Source organism: Chrysemys picta, chromosome 12, assembly GCF_011386835.1.
Source record: "Chrysemys picta bellii isolate R12L10 chromosome 12, ASM1138683v2, whole genome shotgun sequence".
Classification (NCBI taxonomy): Eukaryota; Metazoa; Chordata; order Testudines; family Emydidae; genus Chrysemys; species Chrysemys picta.
Genome location: NC_088802.1, coordinates 35,444,747 through 35,468,393, shown reverse-complemented (window position 1 = coordinate 35,468,393; position 23,647 = coordinate 35,444,747). Strand labels below are relative to the sequence as shown.

General features: G+C 53.0%; 1 protein-coding gene across 2 annotated transcripts in view; it reads right to left on the bottom strand.

Moving 5' to 3' along the window:
* The window catches only part of USP43 (ubiquitin specific peptidase 43), a 177,036-nt gene that overhangs the window by 130,530 nt on the left and 22,859 nt on the right, over positions 1-23,647 (bottom strand). For both annotated transcript variants that reach the window (XM_008164005.4, XM_024101740.3), the window contains exon 2: positions 20,517-20,657. In XM_008164005.4, the coding sequence (XP_008162227.3) occupies positions 20,517-20,657 (141 nt within the window). The remainder of the gene's footprint in view (positions 1-20,516; positions 20,658-23,647) is intronic.

The following is a 23,647-nucleotide window of genomic DNA, read 5'->3' as shown; positions in this document are numbered from 1 at the left end:
CTAGCCCAGCAGAGGCAGCCTGGCCAAGGGAGAGGGAGCCGGAGTTTGTCCCATCTTGTGCGGCATCAGCAATGCCTACAAAGGCCTCCTCCTCACTAGCCTTTCTCCCTGCAGATTGCCCACCATGGCTACCCCCAGTGCTGCGCTGATGATGCTAGACACGGTTTCTGGAGTGCCAGCGTATGCAAAGCCCTGGAGGCCACTGGCACAGCATCGCCAACCCCAGCTGTTCCCAAATCATCCATGAGGCCACAACAATCCCCACATTGGCTTAAAAATCACAACGTTTTTTAAAAATAAAATATATATTTCAAGCTTTTTTCACTCCCCTTCCAGATTTTCAAGCTTTTCTTCACAATTATTTGTGCTAGAAACTCTCTCTCTCTCTCTCTCTCTTCTAATGCAAGCTGAGAAATATACTCCAACAACCTCCAGGAGCTGGGACTTTAAGAAAGACACCAGATGTCGTGAGACTCGTGAGAAAATCACAAGAACTGGCGACACAGCTGGTAGCAGTTGAACCAATGCATCCTGTCAACCCACTCTGAGCAGGGTTAAATGACTCAAGAACTACAATGCCAGCTGCTGCTCAAACCCAGGGCACCCATCATTAGAACGGCACCCATGGGAGCAACTGAGAGAAACAAGGTCAAGTGTAGCAAAAACCAGGCCAGACTAGAAACCGCTGAGTGTTGAGCATACCTGAGAAGAACCTGCTTTTTGTAAAAGGTGCAACAAAAACCTGTCTGCTCACCAGACTGCAGGCTGGGAACTCGCTGCTTTATTAACTACATCATAAAGGGGAGAGAACTAGAAACTCCCACTGCCTAAACAGGGAGTAAGGGACGGTGGAGCATGGTTCCAACCCATAATACTCTGAGTAGCCCAGTTAACCCCTCGATGACCACTTTACTACACTGCTTAAATGGGAGCGGAGCGCCTTTGAAACTCCAGTCCCCCGTTCAGATCAGTTACACCTGGGCAGACAAATTGAAGCACTCAGAGACTCCTGAGCAAGATGGCTGAATTTCTTACAGTCGGTGATGCAGGTTGAGGAAGGAGCCCCGTGTTGTGTCATTTGCTTTTTATGCAAACGTAATATGGAGGAACCCCCCGGGCGCAGCAGAGGCAGAATAACGGGGTTTACTAACTGTACACAATACACAAGGCCCCGTTACATAGCCACACTGCTGCACCTGCAGGGTTCTGAACGCACAACACTGTGAGCACCACTGGAGGGCTAACACACTCTTTAAAAGGATACTCCCCGATTCCTAAACACTACACCCAGCTTGACTCTCAGATGCCAGGCTGAGTTTGCAGGGCTGGCAGGTGCAGGGATGAAGTCTTCCTTGTAAAGCAGGCACCTTTGCTATGGAAATTACTGGGATGCAATAAACTGAAAACCTGACGATGGCCCCGATTCAGCAAAGCACTTCAGCATGGGGTTAAAGTTAAACATGTGAAGAGACCCAATGAAATGGGCTTACGGCACTTTGTTCAATTGTAGATAATGGCAAGTCCCATAGAAACAACAGAGCAGGCTGGATAATGGGCCCTTTCCTGTGCCCATGTATTAAAACAGGGCACTAATCACAATAATGCTGCTAGAACAAATAGCAAGAGAGGAGTGACTGTGTGTAACAACCTGAGCCTGTACAGCCCAAGTGAGAAAGTAAGAGGTAACTCTACAGGCAGAGACACATTTGGTTGCAAGCAGTAGCCTCGTTCCTTAGCAGAGACATTGATGCACTTAATAGTAAAATCTCGATCACAGCTGTCAGATCACAAGCAAATTGTTCCATGTATGAATAAATCAAAACAAAGGGTAGTGAAAAATTATACTTCCCCAAATCTCCCTAAACCTCCTGTCAGATTTATAGGGACCCAGGGGACAGAAAGAAAAATACGACCAAATCCTGAAAAGCCCAGGGATAGAAAATATGAGCAATGCTTTCTTGAATAAAAAATCACTGTCTTACATCCGGTGGCATAAATCTAGTGCTTGGAAAGTTAAATGGCATTTTTAACACAGCTGCCAAGGACTCTAAGTAGGACATCAGTGGAACTAAAGAGAACCCAATAAAAAAGGAAAAGAAAGCCAAGCAGAGATGGTTTAAGAAAGATTGTATTAAGAACACAAAAATAAAATAATGAGCGTGTTTCCTAACCCAGAGAATAGCAATCCCAGACCTCCTAACCCCCTGCCCACACCCACCGGAGGGGCACTGCTTAGAGAGAAATTATCAGAAAGGAAGGACAGTCCAGTGGTTAGACCACTGCCCTGGGACTAGAGACCTGGCTTCAATAGAGGCCTTGGAATAACAGAGAGTTGGTGGGATAACTCACATGACTGGAGTACTGTCATGGATGGATATAAACTGTTCAGGAAGGACAGGCCAGTCAGCCTCACCTCAGTCCCTGGAAAAATCATGGAGCAGGTCCTCAAGGAATCAATTCTGAAGCACTTAGAGGAGAGGAATGTGATTAGGAACAGTCAGTATGGATTCACCAAGGGCAAGTCATGCCTGAATAACCTAATTGCCTTCTATGAGGAGATAACTGACTCTGTGGATGAGGGGAAAGCAGTGGATATGTTATTCCTTGACTTTAGCAAAGCTTCTGATACAGTCTCCCACAGTATTCTTGCCAGCAAGTTAAAGAAGTATGGGCTGGATGAATGGACTATAAGGTGGATAGAAAGCTGGCTAGATGGTCGGGCTCAATTAGGGTGACCAGATGTCCCGATTTTATAGGGACAGTCCCGATTTTTGGGTCTTTTTCTTATATTGGCTCCTATTACCCCCCACCCCGGTCCCGATTTTTCACACTTGCTATCTGGTCACCCTAGGCTCAATGGGTAGTGATCAACGGCTCCATGTCTAGTTGGCAGCCGGTTTCAAGTGGAGTGCCCCAGGGGTCGGTCCTGGGGCCGGTTTTGTTCAATATCTTCATTAATAATCTGGAGGATGGCGTGGACTGCACTCCACTTGTTTTTCTCCAACAGAGGGACATGATCATTCCCCCCTATTCGACATTGGTGAGGCCTCATCTGTAGTACTGTGCCAGTTTTGGGCCCCACACTACAAGAAGGATGTGGAAAAATTGGAAAGAGTCCAGCGGAGGGCAACAAAAATGATTAGGGGGCTGGAGCACATGACTTATGAGGAGAGGCTGAGGGAACTGGGATTGTTTAGTCTGCAGAAGAGAAGAATGAGGGGGGATTTGATAGCTGCTTTCAACTACCTGAAAGGGGGTTCCAAAGAGGATGGATCTAGACTGTTCTCAGTGATACCTGATGACAGAACAAGGAGTAATGGTCTCAAGTTGCAGTTGGGGAGGTTTAGGTTGGATATTAGGAAAAACTTTTTCACTGGGAGGGTGGTGAAGCACTGGAATGGGTTACCTAGGGAGGTGGTGGAATCTCTTTCCTTAGAGGTTTTTAAGGTCACGCTTGACAAAGCCCTGGCTGGGATGATTTAGTTGGGAATTGGTCCTGCTTTGAGCAGGGGGTTGGACTAGATGACCTCCTGAGGTCCCTTCCAACCCTGATATTCTATGATTCTAATTCTATGCTCTGCCACAGACTTCCTGTGTGACCTTGGGCAAGTCACTTAGTCTCTCTGTGCCTCAGATCCCTATCTGTACAAGGAGGAGAACAGCCCTGCCCCTGCCTCACAGGAGGGGGAGGATGAATAGCTTCTGACTGTGAGGGGCTCAGATACTATGATAGGGGGTGTCCAATATTGATAAATTATACATGCGGAAGGGAAATCTACTCCAAACTAGGAAGGCAGCTGTTACAGCTCCTAAGGGCATGTTTAGAAAGAATTTAAACCAATGAAAAAGTAACATGATTTAGCAGTTCTTAGCGGTAATACTGGGCAAGAGCACTTTCAACAGCTGTGTAAAGGAACCAACACAGGAATCACTATGCAAGGACAAAAAGCCAGATAAAAAGGGGAAATATACTGGATAGCAGAAATGATCAGTCATCTCCACGCACACCTGTAACAAACCAAGAGCACTTCAGGTCCAGAAGATTAGAAGGGCTAGAGGCCCAGGGAGGGTATCACTAGGTTTGGAAGGATTCGATTTTTATTGGTAAACGTCAGTAAACAACGTCGATTTCACCGGACACACACAAACCAGCGAAAAAGCATTTCCAGGGTAATCATCAAAATTTACAGACAAAGTAAGCAAAATCCTGTGTGAGAACGTATTAGAGTCAAATTTCAATGATTTAGACTTTTGAATTAGGCTTGTTACAAAAGGATAGCGAATGAATAGTGAAAAGAGGTACAATTTGTTGATTGCAGGATATTTACTCTGTATATGTGGACACGTGATGTTAATAATTTCTGTTTTAATCGTTTACAAAGCTCTATTTTTGAATCTCAACTTTTACAGTCATTATCTGACCCCACCACCACCACCATTATTCCCACAACTGTGAAAATTTAAATGAATAAAAATAGAAAAAAATGCTTTAAAATAAACCTTGATATTATCAGTTGAAATAATAATAAAAATAAATCAAATTCTGCCAAGCCTAGACATCAGCCTGTGTCGGAATCCAAGAACAAGGGGAAAGTCAGTGAGATTGAAAGGTGGGGAACTTAAAACAGATTCAAGAAAACGCTTTTTCACACAACTGACAATTAGCCAGCAGAAGTCACTGACAGATATTGCTCAGGCAAGACCGAGAAAGGAATTAGACAATGATAAGAGTATCCAGCAGGGCAATAGGCAATACTAAAATGAATGAGCTATTTGGAAGGGATTTAAACCCTCCTGCTTCAGGGCTTTAGTCATTCTCTGACTATTGGGGGCAGGAGGGAATTGTGCTTGTGGGCAGGTTATTCCATAAATGCCTACTGTGGGGGTTCTTGCATCTTTCTCTGAAGTATCTGTTGCTGGCTGATGATGGAGGCTGGACTAGATGAGCACATGGGTCTGTAGGTTTCCCATGTGAGACAACCTGTCCCAAACTCCAAATTAGGAGCAGCGTCCTGCTAATATCATCCTGGTCTCCATCCAGTGACCTCACAGGAGAAACAGTGTCTCAGGTTACTGGAAACAGTAAAGGACTCTCGGCTGGAGAGGTCAGAAATAGAGTGTAAATACTTAACATAAAAACATAAGAGCGGCCACATTGGGTCAGACCAAAGGCCCACCTAGCCCAGTATCCTGTCTTCTGACAGTGGCCAGTGCCAGGTGCCCCATAGGGAATGAACAGAACAAGGAATCATCAAGTGATCCATCCCCTGTCGCTAATTCCCAGCTTCTGGCAAACAGATGTTAGGGACATCATCCCTGCCCATCCTGGCTAACAGCCATCGATGGACCTATCCTCCAAGAACTTATCTAGTTCTTTTTTGAACCCCATTATAGTCTTGGCCTTCACAACATCCTCTGGCAGTTCCACAGGTTGACTGTGTGTTGTGTGAAGAAATACTTCCTTTGTGCTTGTTTTAAACCTGCTGCCTGTTAATTGCATTGGGTGACTCCTAGTTCTTGTGTTATGAGAAGGAATAAATAACACTTCCTTATTTACTTTCTCCATGGTCATCATGATTTTATAGTTGCAACATCATCTGCTTTTCGGCCACTCCTCTGGACAAAATTCACAGCAACAGTAACTCACCCAGTATTACTGTGAGTTGTCTTTGCAGTAACTGTCTGATTTTGAGAGACAGCTGTCGGGGGAGAGAGGCACAGGAAGAGGGAGAGCTCAGGACTCACCCAGACAGCTACACTTGCATAAGCACACACACAGCACCTCAGCTACATTAAAGATGTAAGCAGCCTCGGGGGGAATGGGTTTTAAAGTGCAGCTCTGGGCAGGCCGGCTCAGAAGCAGACTGCACTCTTCGGCACTGCTAGTAGCATCTCTGCCTCCTACCCGGGGAGAGCTGCTCTCTTGCGGAGGAAACAGGCCGGAGCTGTTTTAACATGAAGGGTGCATTTCTTTCCCCTGGGCTCAGAGCTAAGACGTGACAATAACGGCCCAGATGTCTCGCCGCCGGCAGCACCAGTCAGAGCATCTAGGACACAGCACACGAGTGACATCCAGGATGGCTCATGCCACAGATGCCTGGCTAAAGTCTGCTTTGAGTTCCCGGCAGCTTCTCATTCCGATGCAGGTCCTGGAGCTGTCAATTGGCTAGCAACAGCCACAGACATTGACCCGGCCTCACTTGACACATGGCTAAATAGGAAAAAAGCCACAAAATCCCGAGCAACTAACCAACCAGTGGTGTCCCCTACCCCACAGCCAACCAGTGCATGAGCAGCACAGCTGCCCGCTGGGAACGCCATCCCCGGTTGGCACCTGTACCTGAGATGGGTGCCGTCCCCTTCCTATGGCTGAAGAGACCCCTGGGTGACAAGCAAGGAGTGTACTGAGATACAACCAGGGCCAAACTCATCCCTGGTGCAACCCCCTAATGGGCATTGGGACATTAAAGAGCTAGCGATGTCCTTACGAGAAAGCATTTTTAGGTTGAAAGCAATGAACAGGGACAGAATGTGAGTGTGCCTCAAGCATGGGGGGGGGCGGCAAGTCCAATAGGATGAATGGGCTCCCCCCGGAGAATGGCACCTGGAAAGAGGGATCAGTGCAGTGCAGAAGGACTCGGGGACATAAACCAAGCTGGAGAGTGTCCTGATTTCATAAGGCACCTCTGGGCTGGATTCTGACTGATCTTCCTGGTTAGAATTTGCCTCCTGCCCCAGGAAACACATCCCTAAGCTAACTGCCCCACTGGGCCCAGGAAGCAGTGTGAGGGTTTCGATCCAGCCGAGGGTCAGGCTGGGATGTGCAAGGCCAGCCAGTCTCTGGATTAGACAACGCCGAGATCCTGTGAGCTGTTCCCACCAGATTTTGACCCCGGACGGCAGAAATCTCATTGAGATCAGCAAGATGCCGAGCATTGGAAATCTCCTGGGAGGTGCTGTTCTCACAAGGTTCCAGCCACATCCCCACAGAGTCATCGAAAATAAGGCCAGAAGGGGTCTGAATTCTGATCTCCAGCCCATTAGATTTCAACCAGTTACCCCTGTATTGAGCCCAGTGAGTTGGGGCTGACTAACACATCTCTTCCTGGAAGGCATCAAGAAACAGCATCCACCACTTCCCTTGGCACTTGGTTCCAATGGTTAATCCTTCGGCTTGTAAACAATTGCACAAGATTTTCGCATCGGAACATGTCTGGCTTCAGTCTCCAGCCTTTGTTTCTTGTTCTGCCTTTCTCTGCTCAGTTAAAGAGCCCCTCCGTACCCAGTTTTCCCTCCCCATGACGCTAATCAAGTCACCTCTCGATTGTCACAGAAATGTAGGGTGGGAAGGGCCCTCAAGAGGTCCTCTGGTCCCGCCCCACATGCTTGATAAGACAAATTCCTTGAGTCTCTCCTGCATGGCATTTTCTCCTGCCCTCATATTATTTTTGTGGCTCTTTTCTGCACCCTCTCCAATTTTTCAACATCCGTCTTAGGACGTGGACACCAGAGCTGGCCGCAGGAACCAGCAGTGGTCTCACCAACGCCGGACACAGCAGTAAAATCACCCCCTCCTCTTACTCGCCATGCCCGTTTACACCTCCAAAGATGGCATCAACCCTCTGTGCCACAGCATCGCACTGGGAGCTCACGTGGAGCTGTTTGTCCTCTGTGACCCCTCAATCTTTTTCAGAGTCCCTGCGATCCAGGATCCAGTCCCGCATTCTGCAGGCTTTTGCCTCCATCCTTGCTCCTAGATGTAGTGCTTTGTATTTGACTGTATTAAAATGCCTTTTGTTTGAGCAGGCCCTGCTTACTAAGTGACCCAGATCGCTCTGTATGATGGCCCTGTCCTCCTTGTTTACTCAGCCACAGATTGTATCCACAGCAATTTTATACTTATTTCCAGGTCATTGATGAAAATCTTGAGTAACGTTGGGTCTTCCGCTGATCCCTGCAGAACCCCACTAGAAACATCCCCATTTGATGAGGAGTCCCCAGTGACAACTACACTTTTTGTGATCTATCAGTTAGCCAGTTCTTAATCCGTTTAACACGTGCTGTATTGATAATGTATAGTGTTATTTTTTTAAAGAAGAATACTGTAGGGTAACCAGACAGCAAATGTGAAAAATCAGGACGGGGATGGGGGGTAATAGGAGCCTATATAAGAAAAAGACTCCAAAATCGGCACTGTCCCTATAAAATCGGGACATCTGGTCACCCTAGAATACTGTGCTGTACTAAGTCAAATGCCTCACTAATGTCTAAGTATTTTACATCTACCCAGTTACATTTATCAACCAAACTTGCAATCTCCTCAAAGAATGAAATCAGGTTTGTCTGTCCAGATCTATTTCCCATAAGACCATGTTGACTGGCATTCATTGTATTCCTAGCCATTCATTCTTTATCAGCTGAATCCCCTTATCAGTATTTCCATTATTTTGCCAATTACTGATGTCAGGCTCACCAGCCTATAGTTACCTGGGCCCTCCTACTTGCCCTCTTTGAATACTGGCTAAACATTAGCACTCTTCCAGTCTTCTGCAATTTCCCTGGTATTCAAAGATTTATAGAAATTAACATCACCGAGTCAGTGATCTCCTCAGCCAACTCTTTTAGGACTCTTGGGTGCTGGGCCTGCAGCTTTCAAAAGGTTTATCCCTAGTAGATGTTGTCTAACATCCTCCTTAGTTACTAATGGCCTTGAAAATACTTCATATAGGTACCTGATCCTTCTGCATCCAAACTGGGACCAAAGCTGTAGGGGAAGTGGGTTTTAGGTCCTGGGATTCCACTGTGAGCCGCTCCTCCCAGCCCTGAAATTTCAGGGCAGAGACTCTGGTTTCAGCTCATTTCTGCAAGGAAGTTAATGGATCCCCAAGACTGGCTGCTGGTTGCAACCACTGTTTGTCTTGAGGTAGGGGCTGGGGCTGCCAACTTTCTGGTTTCCATAATATCATCTTCCTTCTTGAACAATCCCAAAGGACTGAGGAACATTAAATACACCTGTCACTGAAGTGCAGGCCCCTCTGGGGCAGAAACCTGCAGCTACTTAACAGCAGGGGCAGGAGCAGGCCCTCAGACACAAAACCCTTAAGAAGCCGGCACTGACAATCTGCTCTGGCTCAGCAGGACACAAACAGGCAGGTTGATGACTCCCTGGAGACTTGGTTGATCTCAGTCTGTCTGCCCCGCCTCCTGGATGGCCATGAAGCCCGGGCCCATCCTCTGGCGCGGGAGCTGTCTGCAGTGGAGCAGGGATCGGCAATGTGCTGAGCATGCTGGATGCTGCTGCCAGCACGGAGGATGCTATAATGACCCCCCAGCAGCTCCATCTCTCTGCTCACAGCACATCTTGCTGATGGGTTGGCAGGTGGGAAGCAGACCTACCTGGGCCAGTGGGGAGAGCTTGGCCATGGGCAGATGGGCTTATTGTTGGAGGTTTCCTGCAATGTGCTGGGCACGACTGGAGAGGGCGCTCTCTCCTCCCAGGGCGAGGGCGCTGTCACCTTCCCCGCCCTGATACACACTGCAGAATTTTCATCTACTTCTCCCTTCCCCCGGTAGCTGCAGCTGTACCTGCTGCATGAGCTCTCAGGACAGCTGTCGTCTTTGATGCCTTAAAGTTTCATGCAACCGATGTTGAGATGAGAGACTTGAGACAGCAGTGGGAGGCAGAACTGCCTCTCCATCTCGCTTTACCTGATCCCTTTGGCGTTTGACCAGCCATCATATTCCATTTCCACTGCAGATCCCAGGGAAACGAACCAACCGGTCCGTGTGATCAAGAGGGTTTCCCGTTCCTTCGCCAAAGGACTTGGAGCAGATGGGAATGACTGGAGCTATGCATGGTACGGGTGGGTTCTCCACCAGCCTGCACTGCTGTGCCACTGCTGATCTGCCGCGACCCCCGGCACAGCGCCCGCACAGTTCTGCTGATGCACTTCAGTCCTGACCTACTGTTTTGCCAGGTGTGTCTCTATCTAGTTATCTGTGGTATGTACTTCTCCGGCCCCCACTGGCCTGGTATCAGAGCACCGCACACTCTGTAATGCATTAATCCTCACAATGCCCCTCTGAGGCAGGGCAGTGCTATTACCACATTGTGCAGATGGGGAACGTAGAGAGACTATGGAGACTGCCGGTTATCCTGCCTCCCCGTCACTGCCGTTAAAGATATGGCCCTGCTTGTGCTCTCCAGTGCACCCCCTGGAGTGGCGTAAAGAGGAGAATCCCCTCCCCCCCATTGCCCCCATCACACATACAGACACACCACGAACGTGCCTTCCCACCCCGTTCAGAAAACCAGAACTTTTCATTTCTGAAACCTCACAACCATTTCAACCCTTTGCTTTCCAACATTTTGTCGAGCTGAAAACGTCATGGAAACCACCCCTTTCCCGCAAAACGCCCTGTCTGGGCACGTTGCTGTTTTCCACCAAAAGCAGTTTCAGCAAAAAATTTCCAACTTATCTATGGCCCAATCCTGAGAGGTGCCAAGCGCCTTTGGTTCCCCCGGAGCCCGGGGTGTGCACGGCCAAAGCGGGGGAGGCGATAAGAGCGCGCCCCATGGGGGCTGGAACTAGGTGGGGGAGAAAGGGACAGGATAGGCTGCACAGCTGGGACCCTTCCTGACCCCCAGCTCTGTGCAGAGCATCCCAAGGGATGTGCTGGCCCATTTAAAACTAGATTGAGCAATGCCCCAGTAAACGTGCAGTACTGAATGGCCGTGCGCTACCCCAGGGAGGGGACTGGATGGTCTAACAGGATGCTCCCGCGTCCATGAGAACAGCTGCACGGCCCGTCTAATGCAAATTCCCGGCTGCCTCCCAGAGCCGTGAACGGGCACGCTCCGACCACCCCTGAGCAGGCTGCGCCAGGCCCTGTGTTCCTATGGCTGGAGACGGTGTGGGGCCAGTGCTGGGGGCTTGCTGTGCCTGCAGATGACTGGAGGCCAAAGGGACTGGGAGATGCAGTGCCTAGCGACGGATGCTACAGCTGCGTGGCTGTGCTGCTATGCTACCCACACATGACAGAGTGCACCTGGAGGTGTAACAGTCACTCCTCAACGATACGCTCTGTCTGGAGGAGTTACAGTCTGCAGGGCCAGGAAGAGCTGGGCAGCAGGGAGCAGAGACCACCAAGCACAGTCTGAACAGGGCCAACCGGCTTTGGGCAAAAACAGACCCAGCACCTCCCAGGGAGTCCAGGCTGGGCAGGAATTGTGAACCCAAAGCCAGGGTACCAGAGCGACCTAGGAGTCAGGACTCCTGGCTTCTGTTCCTGCCTCTGCCACGGGCAGAGCTGGGTTGGTTCTGGCCACAGAGGGAAATGGGTCATGTTGGCACTGCAGGCTGGGGAAGGACTTGCTGCATCCAGGGGTCTCCAATCCCAGAATCTAGCAGCCTCTGTCCCCAGCACACACACCCCAGCGTCACTGCAAAACCCCTGCAGTCAGCCCATCCCCAGGGACCATGCCCGGGGAAGAGGACGGTCTGCTGCAGCGCCAGCACGGGACTCTGGAGATCTGCGTTCATTCAACTGGAGAAAAGTTGCCATGGGATCTTCAATGAGCACAAGCCACCCGGACCACAAAGGGGCATTGTTTCAGCATCAGCACAGAGGGAACTACCAGCAGCACTTGCTGCAGGGCTGGGATAATGCTGGAGGTCTCCCAGCCCAGGACCACCCAGCCCAGCCCTGCCAGGGAAAATCCCAGTGGGGGTGAGTGCTTCTGGGAGCCGAGAGAGCAGGGGGCGAGATGGGCAGGTGGGTATCACTTTACAAATGCCAGAGTCCCTCGGCAGGGATTTCTCTGGCACTGGTGAGGCTCCGGGGGCCCCTTGCCTGCGCCAGGCTGATGAGACATTGTGTGTACGTACACAGAGGGAGGGACTCAGAATCCCAGGAAAGGGGATAATCTGCTGGTAAAATGGGATCAAACCAGAGAGCCCACTGCCAAAACGCAGGCAGGGATTAGGGCGAGCTGAGGTGAGCAGCCCGGCCCTGCTCCTCTCCTGCCTGGCCGGGCTCACCACCCAACTCCTGAACTTGCTGCTTCTGCTGGCAGAGCCCAGCAGGCCCGGGACTGCAGCTAGGGCTTTCCGACTGCCCTGGCCCAGCACAACCCCAGACTAACCATGAAGCCAAGGGACCCATCCCCTGGGGAATCGAGCCCGCTGCCCCCTCACCCTCAGGGCACAAGGGGCATGGTCCTTGCCCCTGCCCCTGCCGTGGGAGCCCTGCAATCACCATGCCCTGCCCACTGGATTTCTTTAAAATCTCGGTGAAGCTGGGGCTGGTGGAAGGTGCCAGACTGATGGCTCTGGAGACAGGGGGCTCTGCTCATCCCTCGAACCTGCCTAGTGGGGCAACCATCAGGCAAGTTCCCCCCACACGTGCTGTACCCTGTCCTCTGGGGCCAGCGGGGAGCTCTGTCCCTGGGGGCCATTCGATCCTGCTCTGCCTACAAGGGGGGAAGGGAGGGCGGGGTGGGCAGTAGGAACCTGGCCAAGACACCACCAGATCCACATAGGGCCTGGCCCAGACTGGCTTCACCTCCTGCCCCTCTCCCTTAAGGAAGCCAACCCCCCCTCACCCCTAAACATCCCTAATTCCCAGGGGATCGCCACAATCTCTCTGACGGGCTCAGTGCCACCTCTGGGTCCCAGTGGGAGCTCAGTACATGACAGAGGCCCTGCAATGCCCCGGGCGCCCACGCTGCCATTCCCAGCAGGAGCAGTGTTACCTCCCTGCAATCGGCGTGAAATCGAGCGGGAGCCCGTCCCGAAGGCTGTCAGTCTCCTGCCCCTCAGGGACAGGGAGCTCCACCTCCACCCTCATCCCCAGCCTGAGGTCCTGACTGGAAAAGAGCAGAGGGGGTAGGAGGAGGACCTGGGCAGCCTGCCCAGGAGGGGTGGGCCCCATGGGGCCCAGCATGGGGAGATGTTTAGGGATGAGCAAGGCATGCTTGCTCAGCACCCTGAGCAGGGGTGCTCTCAGACGCATGGCATGGCTCTCCTCCCCTCCTGCAGCCATGCCCCCCCCCATTCCCTCAGCCCCTGCAGGCCTCCCCCAGGTGTCAGCTCCAGGATCTTAGTGTTTAGAGACGGGGGACCCATTGCAGCTGGTGAGTTCAGCCAGGCATTGCCCAGGGTCCGTCCCCAAAGTGCAGGGGCTAAGAACCTAATGGCCACACAGAGGGAGGCCAGGACCGGGATCCAGAGACTAGGAGAGAGAACCCAGCCCTCTCCATGCCCTCACACTGAGGTCCTGTTTGCAGGAAGAAGGCCTGGCCCAAGGCAGGGGACGGGGGCAGCTGCATGCAAAGGGGCTAATGAAACTTGCTAATGCTGTCTAAAGCACAGCGCTGAGCTGGGGGAGCCAGGCACAAGCACAGCCCAAGCTGTGCTCCAGGGAACCGCGGCTGCAGGGGAATGCAGAGGGCCGACGGTTCCAGCGACTCACACCCCTGTGAGAATAGTGCCCCAGTGGAATAGAATTAAACCCAAGCCAGAGGGAGGTGGGGGACATGCAGCATAGGAACCCCCCACTCCTGCCCCTCTCTCCAGGGATGCTGGAGGGACCAAAAATACTCGGAGGGAAGTTTTGGCCACCAATCTGCCTTCATCCACTAAGGCCTGGAAGCAGGCCCTATCCTCTTTAGGGATCTTGGCCTTAAATTCCATACACTTTGTGTAACTAGTAAAATCAGATTTGGCCAAGAGGGCCTGGCCATTTGAGATCCGGAACTGGAGGGAGGTGGAAGAGAAGATCGAGTGACTTCTGCTCCCTATCAGAGGGAGCAGCCTTGGGGGGCTGGGGCTTGGTCTGCTCTGGAGCCACCTGCGCCACCGACTTAGGCAGCGGGCGAGAGAACAGAAACTCTCCTCTCTTGGATGGAACAAAGTTACGCTTCTCCGCCCTCCTGGGGTGGGAGCAGCCACTCTAGAAGGGATGGGCGCACCAGGAGCTGTTTATTCTGAGCTTTCACCATCACAGCTGATGTCAGACTTGTCGAATCTGAACCCTTGGGTGCCTCCTTCTCCTGTCTAAGTCCTTAGCACCCGTGCATGCTGGCTCTCGTGACTTTGACGGGGCTGGGGAGGGATCCTTTCTCTTCAGGGCAGACTTAGACGAAGATGGCTTGTCCTTATTGTCTATGGCCATGCCCCTTGCTCTCAAGCCTTCTCCTTCAGCTTAACAGTCCTAGCCTCTGTTCCCAAGCTCATGCTCAGAGGGGCGCTGCCCACTTTCTGAGACTGATGTACCCTGGGGGGTACCCAGCCCAGATCTGACCCATGTTTTCTGAGTCTCAGCTCCCCACCCACACGAGTCCTGAGGGAAAAAAGTAGCAGGTGCTGCACTTGGCAGAAACATGAGCCTCACCCAGGCCGTGGAGATAGCATTGATGTTCGTCCCTCACCTAAAAGGAATGAGGGCAGGAAACACTGTTTTTGAACAGCCTCTGGCTGCCAGACACTGGGAATGGTGACAGGGGATGGACACTCGATGATTACCTGTTCTGTTCAGTCCCTCTGGGGCACCTGGCATTGGCACTGTTGGAAGACAGGATACTGGGCTGGATGGACCTTTGGTCTGACCCAGTAGGGCCGTTCTTATGAACCCCAGGACTCTGGGCATAATCCCAGACTTCTCGGGGGGGAAATCCCCAGGGGGGGAATTAAAAGGGGAAAACACTATTCAACTAGACTAAGCATGTGCAGACCAACGGGCATTGCTTGCAAAACATCCTGGCCTCAGGTGCATGGCGTGCATGCGTATCCCCCATGTGGAGTACACATAGGGACCAGCACTCGAAGAAGAATTGGCAATTACCCATCAAAGCTGGCAGCGCAACACGGCTGGAAAGCGGGTGTGAGATCAGAGCCTGGCTGGAGCTTGCAAAGCGCTTCGAGCTGACAGGCCCTATGGAAATGAGAGGCGCTGAGTTATGCTGTGCTCCCCCGCCATGAGGGCTGCAGGTGGGAGGAGATGGTAGCCGTCACGGGTGGTCAAGATTCTGAATAGATCTGAACTGTAATCCGCTCTCTGAGGAGCGCGTGGAAGCTAGGAGGCAGGGGACGGAGGGGATACGTTAACGGCTGGATCGGCCCTGCTTGACTGAGCGCCTATTCCTCTTCAGAGCGCAGGATGCAAGTGCTGGCTCGCACAGCGAGGAAACAGCTTGTAATGGACAGGCAAATTGGCAGAAAGTATAGCGAAGAGCAGAATTATCCGACACTGAGATAAACACGATATGCTGGGGAAGAGTCAACACAGCTTTTGTAAAGGGAAGTCACGCCTCACCAATCTGTTTGAATTCTTCAAGGGAGTCAGCATGTGGAAAAGAGGGACCCAGTGAATATAGTGTACTTGGACTTTCGGAAAGCCTTTGAAAAGGTCCCTCGCCAAAGGGTCTTAAGTAAACTTAGTCATGGGATAAGAGGGAAGGTCCTCTCCTGGATCTAAAAGATAGGAAACAAAGGGTAGGAATAAATAGACAGTTTTCACAATGGAGAGAGGTAAACAGCGGGAACCCCCAAGGATCTGTGCTGGTTCCTGTGCTGTTCGTTAAGGAGCTGGAAAAAGGGAGCGAACAACAGAGTGGCACATTTTCTGGCTGCAAAGAGTTACAAAGGGATCTCACAAAACTGGGTGACTGAGCAACAAAATGGGAGATGAAATTTAACATTGATAGGTGCAAAGTAATGCACATTGGAAAAAAAAGATTCCAACTAGACCTATATAATGATGGGGTCTAAATTGACTGTTGCCGCTCAAGAAGGAGATCTTGGAATCATCGTGGATCGTTCTCTGAAAACTTCAGCTCAGTGCGTATCAGCAGTCAAAAAGGCTAGGAACTATGAAGAAAGGGATAGAAAATAAGACAGAAAATATAATGCCACTACATAAATCCATGGTGCACCCACCCCTGGAATACTTTGTCCAATTCGGGTCGCTCCATCTCAAAGAGGATACAGTGGAACTGGACATGGTTCAGAGAAGGGCATGGAATGGCTTCCATACAAAGAGTGAGTGAAAAGATTATTGCTGTTCAGCTTGGAAAAGAGACGACTAAGGGGGGATATGTTTGAGGTCTATAAAAATCATGACTGGTGTGGAGAAAGTGAATAAGGAAGTTTTATTTACCCCTTCACGCAACACAAGAACCAAGGGTCACCCAATGAAATAAATAGGCAGCAGGTTTAACACAAACAAGAGGAAACACTTCTTCACACAACGCACAGTCAACCTGTGGAACTCATTGCCAGAGGATGTTGTGAAGGCAAAAACTATAACTGGGTTCAACAAAGAACTGGGTAAGTTCATGGGGAATAGGTCTATCAATGGCCATTAGCCAGATGTAATCCCGTGCTCAGGCCAATCCTAAACCTCTGGCTTCCAGAAGCTGGGAGGGGAACACAGGGGCGGATCTCTCCAAAATCACCCTGTTCTGTACACTCCCCCTGAAGCTCCAATACTGGGCAGTGTCAGAGACCGGACACCTGGCCCCGAGGGTCACTGGTCTGACTCAGCATGGCCGTTCTCATGTTCTGTTCTAGGACCTCATTGGAGCTAGGGAGGGGGAGGAGCAAGACCAGCATGTAGCCAAGGGGTGGCACAGCACCAGGAGGCAGTCCCTGCCTGCTGCTGGGCACTGGGGCAATGGGCCGTTGTCTACAACAGCTACAAAGTCAATTCCCCCAAGCAAACTTACGCACGGCAATGTTTTGCCTCTGCTTCTAACGGGCACTTTGGGGTTGTTAATGGGCACTGGAGTGTCGCGGGGAGGGAAGTGCTGGCAAACGCACAGATGGCGGCCGAGCGGCACAGGCTTTAATGTCCCACAGAATTAACCTGTATGAAGCTGCCCAGGAACTTGCATTAGTTGCCGGTCCCCAGCAGGGCAGCGGAGATGTCTGCACCGAGCATGGCTGGGATCCTGCCGGTCACGAGCAGTGACAGGCTGCCCTGTGCCGGGCGCTAAGCCTCAGCCTCGCTTCACTAGAGACCCCACTTCAGAGCAGGGTGCGTGGCCAGAGGTGAAATGAGTGTGGCGGGGCTCAGCCTTATCCCCAGTGGTCTGTAGAAGAGCCATGCTCCCAGAGTGGGTAGGAGCTGGCGTAGCAGCGGGTGAGGAAAGAGGTGCATTCACTGGCAGGGATACATGGGCACCGGGACTGGATTGGCAGGCCAGGATTGAGGTGTTTATCCCACAAGGCGGGGCAATGCTATTATCCCTATTCCATAAATAGGAAACTGAGGCACAGGGAAGTTAAGGGATTTACCCGCGGTCACACAGAGTCTGTGGCAGAGCAGGGACTTGAACCCAGGTCTCCCAAGTGCCAGGCTAGGGCCCTACCCACTGGGCCAGAATTCCCCTCTTCACAGTCTTTCCCTTCAGATGCCCAACGATGCGCCCCACGTTTGAGCACCATCTGAAAGGACATCGCCTCCCTGAGGTGACTGAACGGGTGGGGGAGGAACAGCCCAAAGCCAGACCCCTCCTAAGGCCAGGGTGCCCGCGAAGGCGGATGTGCGGCTGGCAGAGGGCCAGCCAAGCAACTATGTGCCACGAATCACAAGCAGCACATTATTTGCCATCCCCTTTCAGCCCCAGCTCAGACACCATTCAGCCCCAGCCGCTTGCCCAGCCTCCCGAAGCCAGAGCACACAATGGGGGAGCAGCAGCTTTCAAAGCTCTGCCTTCCCCTATTGTCTCTCTCTGGGTCCCAGCCTGACAACCCCATTCAGGGCCCAGCCAAGGATGGAAACGGGGTCAGGGGCCCTCCTGAGGGGCCTGCGGCCCGCACAAGGCGCAGCGTGGGGGCCGTGGCCGGATGAAGGCAGAGGAACCTCGTTAAATCTGCTGAGTGCTCCAGCAGTGACAGCTGCCTGCGTCGGGCCCTGCTCCCACCAGCTCTCTGGCTTCCCCGGCCCCTGCCTCTCCCACTTTTCTCATGGCCCCGAGCTGTCTATGGGCAGGCGCGCTGCCTCTGTGCTCAAGCTAGTGGATTCACTTGTGCCTCTGAAGGTGGGGGTCACTGGGATGGATGGAGGCAGCCCATTCTCTTGGAGACCCCCCCATTCTGCTGTGCCTGCTCTCTGCCCAGCCCACAGGATGGTCGGTGCGTCCCGAGCCTCCCTCCACAGGACACAGCAGGATGGGGTCCGAGCTGTCCGGTTCTGGGTATTGCTGCTGTGCAGCCCCCGTGCCGCACAAAGCTGTTTGAACAACAGCGACGATCCTTCGTCCAGGTACAGGCCCTTGCAGCCAGTACCTCAAAGCGCTTTGCAAGGCCCCCGGGGGCAGGCCAGGGGCACTAACGCTATGCTGCAGGTGGGGCACAGCGAGCAGATGTGATTTGCCCAAGGTCATGCAGTAAGTCGCTGGCAGAGAGAGGTACAGTACCCAGGAATCCTGATGCGCACTTCCCTGCTCTAACCGTTAGCTGGTTCTCTCTCTTCGGGACGGGGGGGCATTTCCCTTTATTCTAGCCATACAGGTTGGTCCTCAGAATGGGATGACTCCATATGGTCAGATCTGAGGCCCAGAGATGAGGGGAGAGCACCCCGCACTGCAGCACGGCATCCCCTTAGCACCATGCCAGAGGTCAGCACTGGGGGGGATATGATAGAGAACATCCTGCATGGCAAGATTAGCAGCCACATGGAGACATGGGTTCCCCCCATTGGGCAGGGGGGACTCACACCAAGGGCAGAGCAACGCCAGCTGGAACCAGCTCCCAAGGCCTTGCCACCACAGGGGCAGAGCCCACAGAGAAACCAGGCCCTTGGCACGACGCAGACACTGGGCTGGCAGTCCTGCAAGATCCACCCATGGCAGGGATGCTTTGGGGCCAACCTCAGTGCAGGTTTGGGGGCAAACGCTGAGGGGGGGGTCTCCCCCCAGGTGTGCCCAGTCTTGGCAGCCAGAGGGTCAGGCCCCCTGCGTGGTCCACACAGCGTCCATGAAGGCTGGTGGAAGCCGAGGAACATCAGCCAGGAAGACAGAGGGAGACTCCACAAACCCCCAGGCTGTCCTGGCCTGCCCTAGCAACAGCCATCCGCTTTGCACCAGTTGAGCTCACACCCGTTTCAAGCCAGAGGAAACTTTACTGGTGTAAATCACGGCTTCCGTGTGGGCTTCGCTTGCTGTGCCTCACTCTGTGCCTCAATTTCCCCATCTGTAAAACGGGGATGACCCCGCCCTACCCCAGGGGCGTTGTAAGAAGGGAGGCATTAAGGATCTGCTGGCCCCCAGCTTCACAGAACTGGCTGCAGGGAAAGCAGGAGCTCCTGTGAAACAGGGGCAGGCTCCAGGGGGCGTGACTGAACAGAGGGGCATGGCTATAACCATGGACAGGCTAGGCCAGTGTGTTGTGACAAGGGAACTGCTCCCTGCCAGGCCTGTCCCCACCCCACACAGTGAGTTCAGTGTGTCTGCGATGCTGCACAGCCCCCACCAGGCACACGAGCCCCTTCGCAGTAGCTGCATGTGCTGTGTTGACCCAGCTCCTCCCCGACCAGAATGCTGGCTGAGGGCTGCTCGGACACTGCCATGCCGGAGGTCAGACCAAGATGGTCCCCTGTGGCCTTAGAATCTCCAAATGCCCCTTCTCCCCCAGCTAAAGAAGCTCCACAATATGTCGCAGCAAAGCCCCAGGCACGAACACCACGATTGCCAGCTCATCCACACGCCCAATGCCCTGGGAAGAGAACCCAGGAGCCCTGGTTAGAGAACCCAGGAGCCCTGGTTTGAGAAAGTGCCCTCTGTCTCCTGGGCTACAAGAGGAGCTGTGCTAGCTGGCACCAGCAGTAGGGCTTTTATCCTCTGCAGGCAGCAGCCACTCCCCACGGGTGGTGCGGTGAAACACACTGTCTTGACACTGCAATGGCACAACCACGCCGATCCGTACCGGGAAAAGGCTGGGCCCGGGGCACAGGTCATTCCACTGGCAGGAGGAAAATACCAACAGCACAGTGGCCAATCAGCCATGTTCTCACCCCCAACTCCACCCGTCACCGCCAAGAATCACTGAGTAAACGGAGACTATTCCCCAGTGTTAGGGAAACACCCCAGCCTCTGCCTGGCTGAGGAGGATCTGTGGGGGGAATGGAGGGACATGATAAGAGGGTACCAAATCCATGGTCCCACCTATCTATCCATGGTTCTTACCTGGCCCCCCTCACCACAGTACTTGAGCATCTCACAGTCTTTGACATATTTATCCTCATTCTACAGGTCTTTTCCATTGTCCCACTGCTGCAGTAACACAGCGGCCACACAGAACTTCACTCCAATTCCCCCACCCCAAGAGTGCAGGCCCTTATTGCGGGAGAATCTCTGTTAGCAGTGCAGGGCCTAGGACACACAGCTGAGCAGCTCTGATCCCACCCGCTAGAGGGCAGTGGCGACACATACACCCCAGCCAGGTCCTTACAAGAGCAGTGCCCTGGGGAGAGGGTGCAGAGATGTCTGGCAAGGGAGGGTAGAGGACACTGACCTTGCCCGCTGTCCTAGCCTTCTGGCTGGGTGACGAGGAGCCCAGATCCTCGTGCATTCTGTCCAGCAACCAGAGCAGGAACTCCAGGGCGTCGTGCTGCGAGTTCCCCCGGAACTGAGCGCCATACTTGGCAACGATATTCTGCAACACAAGACAAGGACAGAGGACTGGCATTAGCTCTTTGGTGCCCGACGGGACACAAACAAGCTCAGGGGGGATGGCACACAGCTGATTAGTATGCCATGGGCCTGCTTCCCGGCAGCCACATCACCTTGAGCTGATCTTGGCACGTTTCACAAGCTAACTGGGGCTGGGAAGAACCAGGAGTTGGAGGAGAGACCTCTGCACTCCAGGCAGCCTTGCTGGTGACCCTGTAGGGGGCACTTCCCCGCTGAGTCTGTGGCGGTGCAGGGCACAGAATTGTTCAGACCAAATTCCAAGCTCCTCCTAACTCCCAGCTCACCCAACTCCAGCTCGGGTCCCTGCCGAACCCCGCTTGCAGCTCCCATGGAATTGTCTCTTCCTTGCCCTGATAAAAAGACCCTGGTCCCCAATGCTGCAGGCACGGGATGCTGCATCCTACCCCACTGGGTGGGGCCCGCAGATCAGAACACCCGGCCACCAAGAGACGGCACCAAGGTCACCAGCTGATGGTCACAGAGGCCATCAGAGAGCCGAGTGTTTTTGACCAGGCCCACACTGGACTATTGATCTACGACCAAGGAGCTGTGTGTTCCATCAACAGTCCCCAGGCCCTGCCCAGCCCACCTCTGACTGGGGTTTCTAGCTGCTGGAGGGTAACAGCCTGCCCTGCATGCAATGGGAGAGAAGACACTGAGTCAATGGGCCAGGTTATTCCCTAGTGTAACTCCACCAAAGTCCATGTAGGGGAATCTGGCTTGGTGGATCCATTTGCTATCACAAGTGCTGTCTACTATGGAAGTTTCCCTACTGTTAAGATGGTTAAACAATGGCTTGGAATCTACAGGCAGGGAATTCAGGGTCCTGAATTACGCCTCTAAGGAGCTGAGCCCCTTTGCACATCCCAGCTGTTTGACTTTTATCTCAGGGCTGTTGTTTGCACTGCTCCAGTGCAAATTAAGCCTCTGAGTCATTCCTGACACTCCAGAGGGGCTGCAGGGTCTCTGGTTTATGGAGGAAGCCGGGCTGTTCTTCCCTGCTCTTTGCCAATAAAGGGAATAGTTTAAGGAAATAATTGTCTCTGTTACCAGAGGCGTTTTTCTATGAGTGCAGCCTTCTAATGGCGTTTGCAATGTGCTGAGGCAGGTTCCCTTTGGGTGTGTCCACACTGCACACTAAGCCAGGCTCTGACTCAGGTTTGAGCCCAAGCCCTACTTCCGTCTACACGCACATCAGCTTGACTCGGGTCAGTGAGCACTCAAGACCCTGCTGGGGGAAGGAGGGGGGTCAGATCCAGAATCCTGCTGTGACTCGGGTCCAAGCACTGTCACCATGCAGTGTGCACACAGGTTTAGCTGCAGACCCGAGGCAGAAGGTCCATGCGGTGCAGTGTGGACACGTTAGCACGGCTGGGAGACCCGGTTCCAGCAATGGTAAGCCCAGGTTTACAGTGCAGCATGGAAATGCGGAGTCTCACAGCCCCGGGTTTACAATGCAGTGTAGACAGACAAAGCCTTCCAGGCTCCTGACCAGGGCGGCACAGCAAGCCGATAAGAGTCAATCCCCAGAAAAACTCCATGCTACACCTTGCGACCAGTGCACGGGGGCCGGTGGGTGTCTCCTCAGCACAGTGCAGGTCCCTGTGCATGGTGGACACGCTCAATAGAGCAAAGAGATCACATACTTCACTCACAGCATGACACTAGCGCCAGGGGAGGGCACATACACCTACTGAGAGGCAGGCCTGGCCCCTCCCAGCTTCCAACCAAAGCAGACAAGACTGACTAATATCATTATCCCCAGAGAGATTAAGTGACATGACAAAGGTTGTGAAAGCAATCTGTGGCAGAGCTGGGAGCTAACCCAAGATCTCCCAAGCCCCACGCCAATGCTTTAACCACTGGACCATCCTGCTCTCTGTCCAGTGTCTGGGCTTTAATTTCAGGAACTTCCAGGCCACGGGGAACCCAGGCTATCAATTTTCTCACGGAAGCCCGAAGGACCTACAGCCGCATCCATCCCATTTGGCCGGTGCCTGGAGGCTAACTCTCTCTTCATACACACTGCTGCATACTGAGCCAGTTTCTAGACACTATTACACTCATTAAGTGCAACACTCGAAGACCTGAGGCCGGGCTGCTAAGTGCTGGGGAATCTGCAGCGAAAGCACAAGCGGGAGCGTGTGTGCCAAGTGGAAAGCAACAGGCCAGCCTTGTAAAAACAAACAGCTGCGCGGAAACGCGCCACGCTGCTCCAGAAATCAATTAGAGAGCCGTCAACGCCTGGTGGAAAGCAGTCTATTTACAGGCAGCCTGCTTTGATCTCCCCACGGGCCTCTGCAAAAAGAGCAGAGCACTGGCGACAGCTTCCACACTGGCAGCCCCTTCAACCCCAAAATCCCAGTTAACACCCCCCCACACATACAGGCATCCACAGCACAGAGCCCCTCAGGGAGACAGCATGGTCCCAGGGTAGGACACAAGCCTGGGAGATAGGAGCAGGGGGTGTCAATTCCCAGCTCTCACAGACGCGCGCTGGCTGGATGACCTCAGGCAAGTCTGTGCCTCAGTTTCCCCACCCCGAAGAGGAGGAGAATGACATGGATCCAGCTGCGGGAATGGCTATGACAGCCCAGGACATGACGCAGGCCATTAGTGACTATTAGTACAGGGTGCAATTCTGCCCGAGGCCCTGATCTTCTAAGGGAGTTAGACGTCTGGGCCTTAGTGCAAGGCAGTTGTGTTTCCTGGGGGACCCAGCTGCATGGCAAGGGAGTTACGGAGCTGTGGCCTTTCTGACAGCACTGGCAACGAGTGCCAGAGGGTGACACGGGTCCCGTTTGCCTGCAGCTGGACTGGCACCCAGCGGGTGCTCTGAGTGGTGCTGGCTCCTTCCGACTGCAGCCCAAGGGGGAAGGTTTTGTGTCCCTGTGCCAGGAGCCAGAAGCCTCTCCCAGATTCCAGCCCTGGGGGAGTGAACTCCCTGACTAG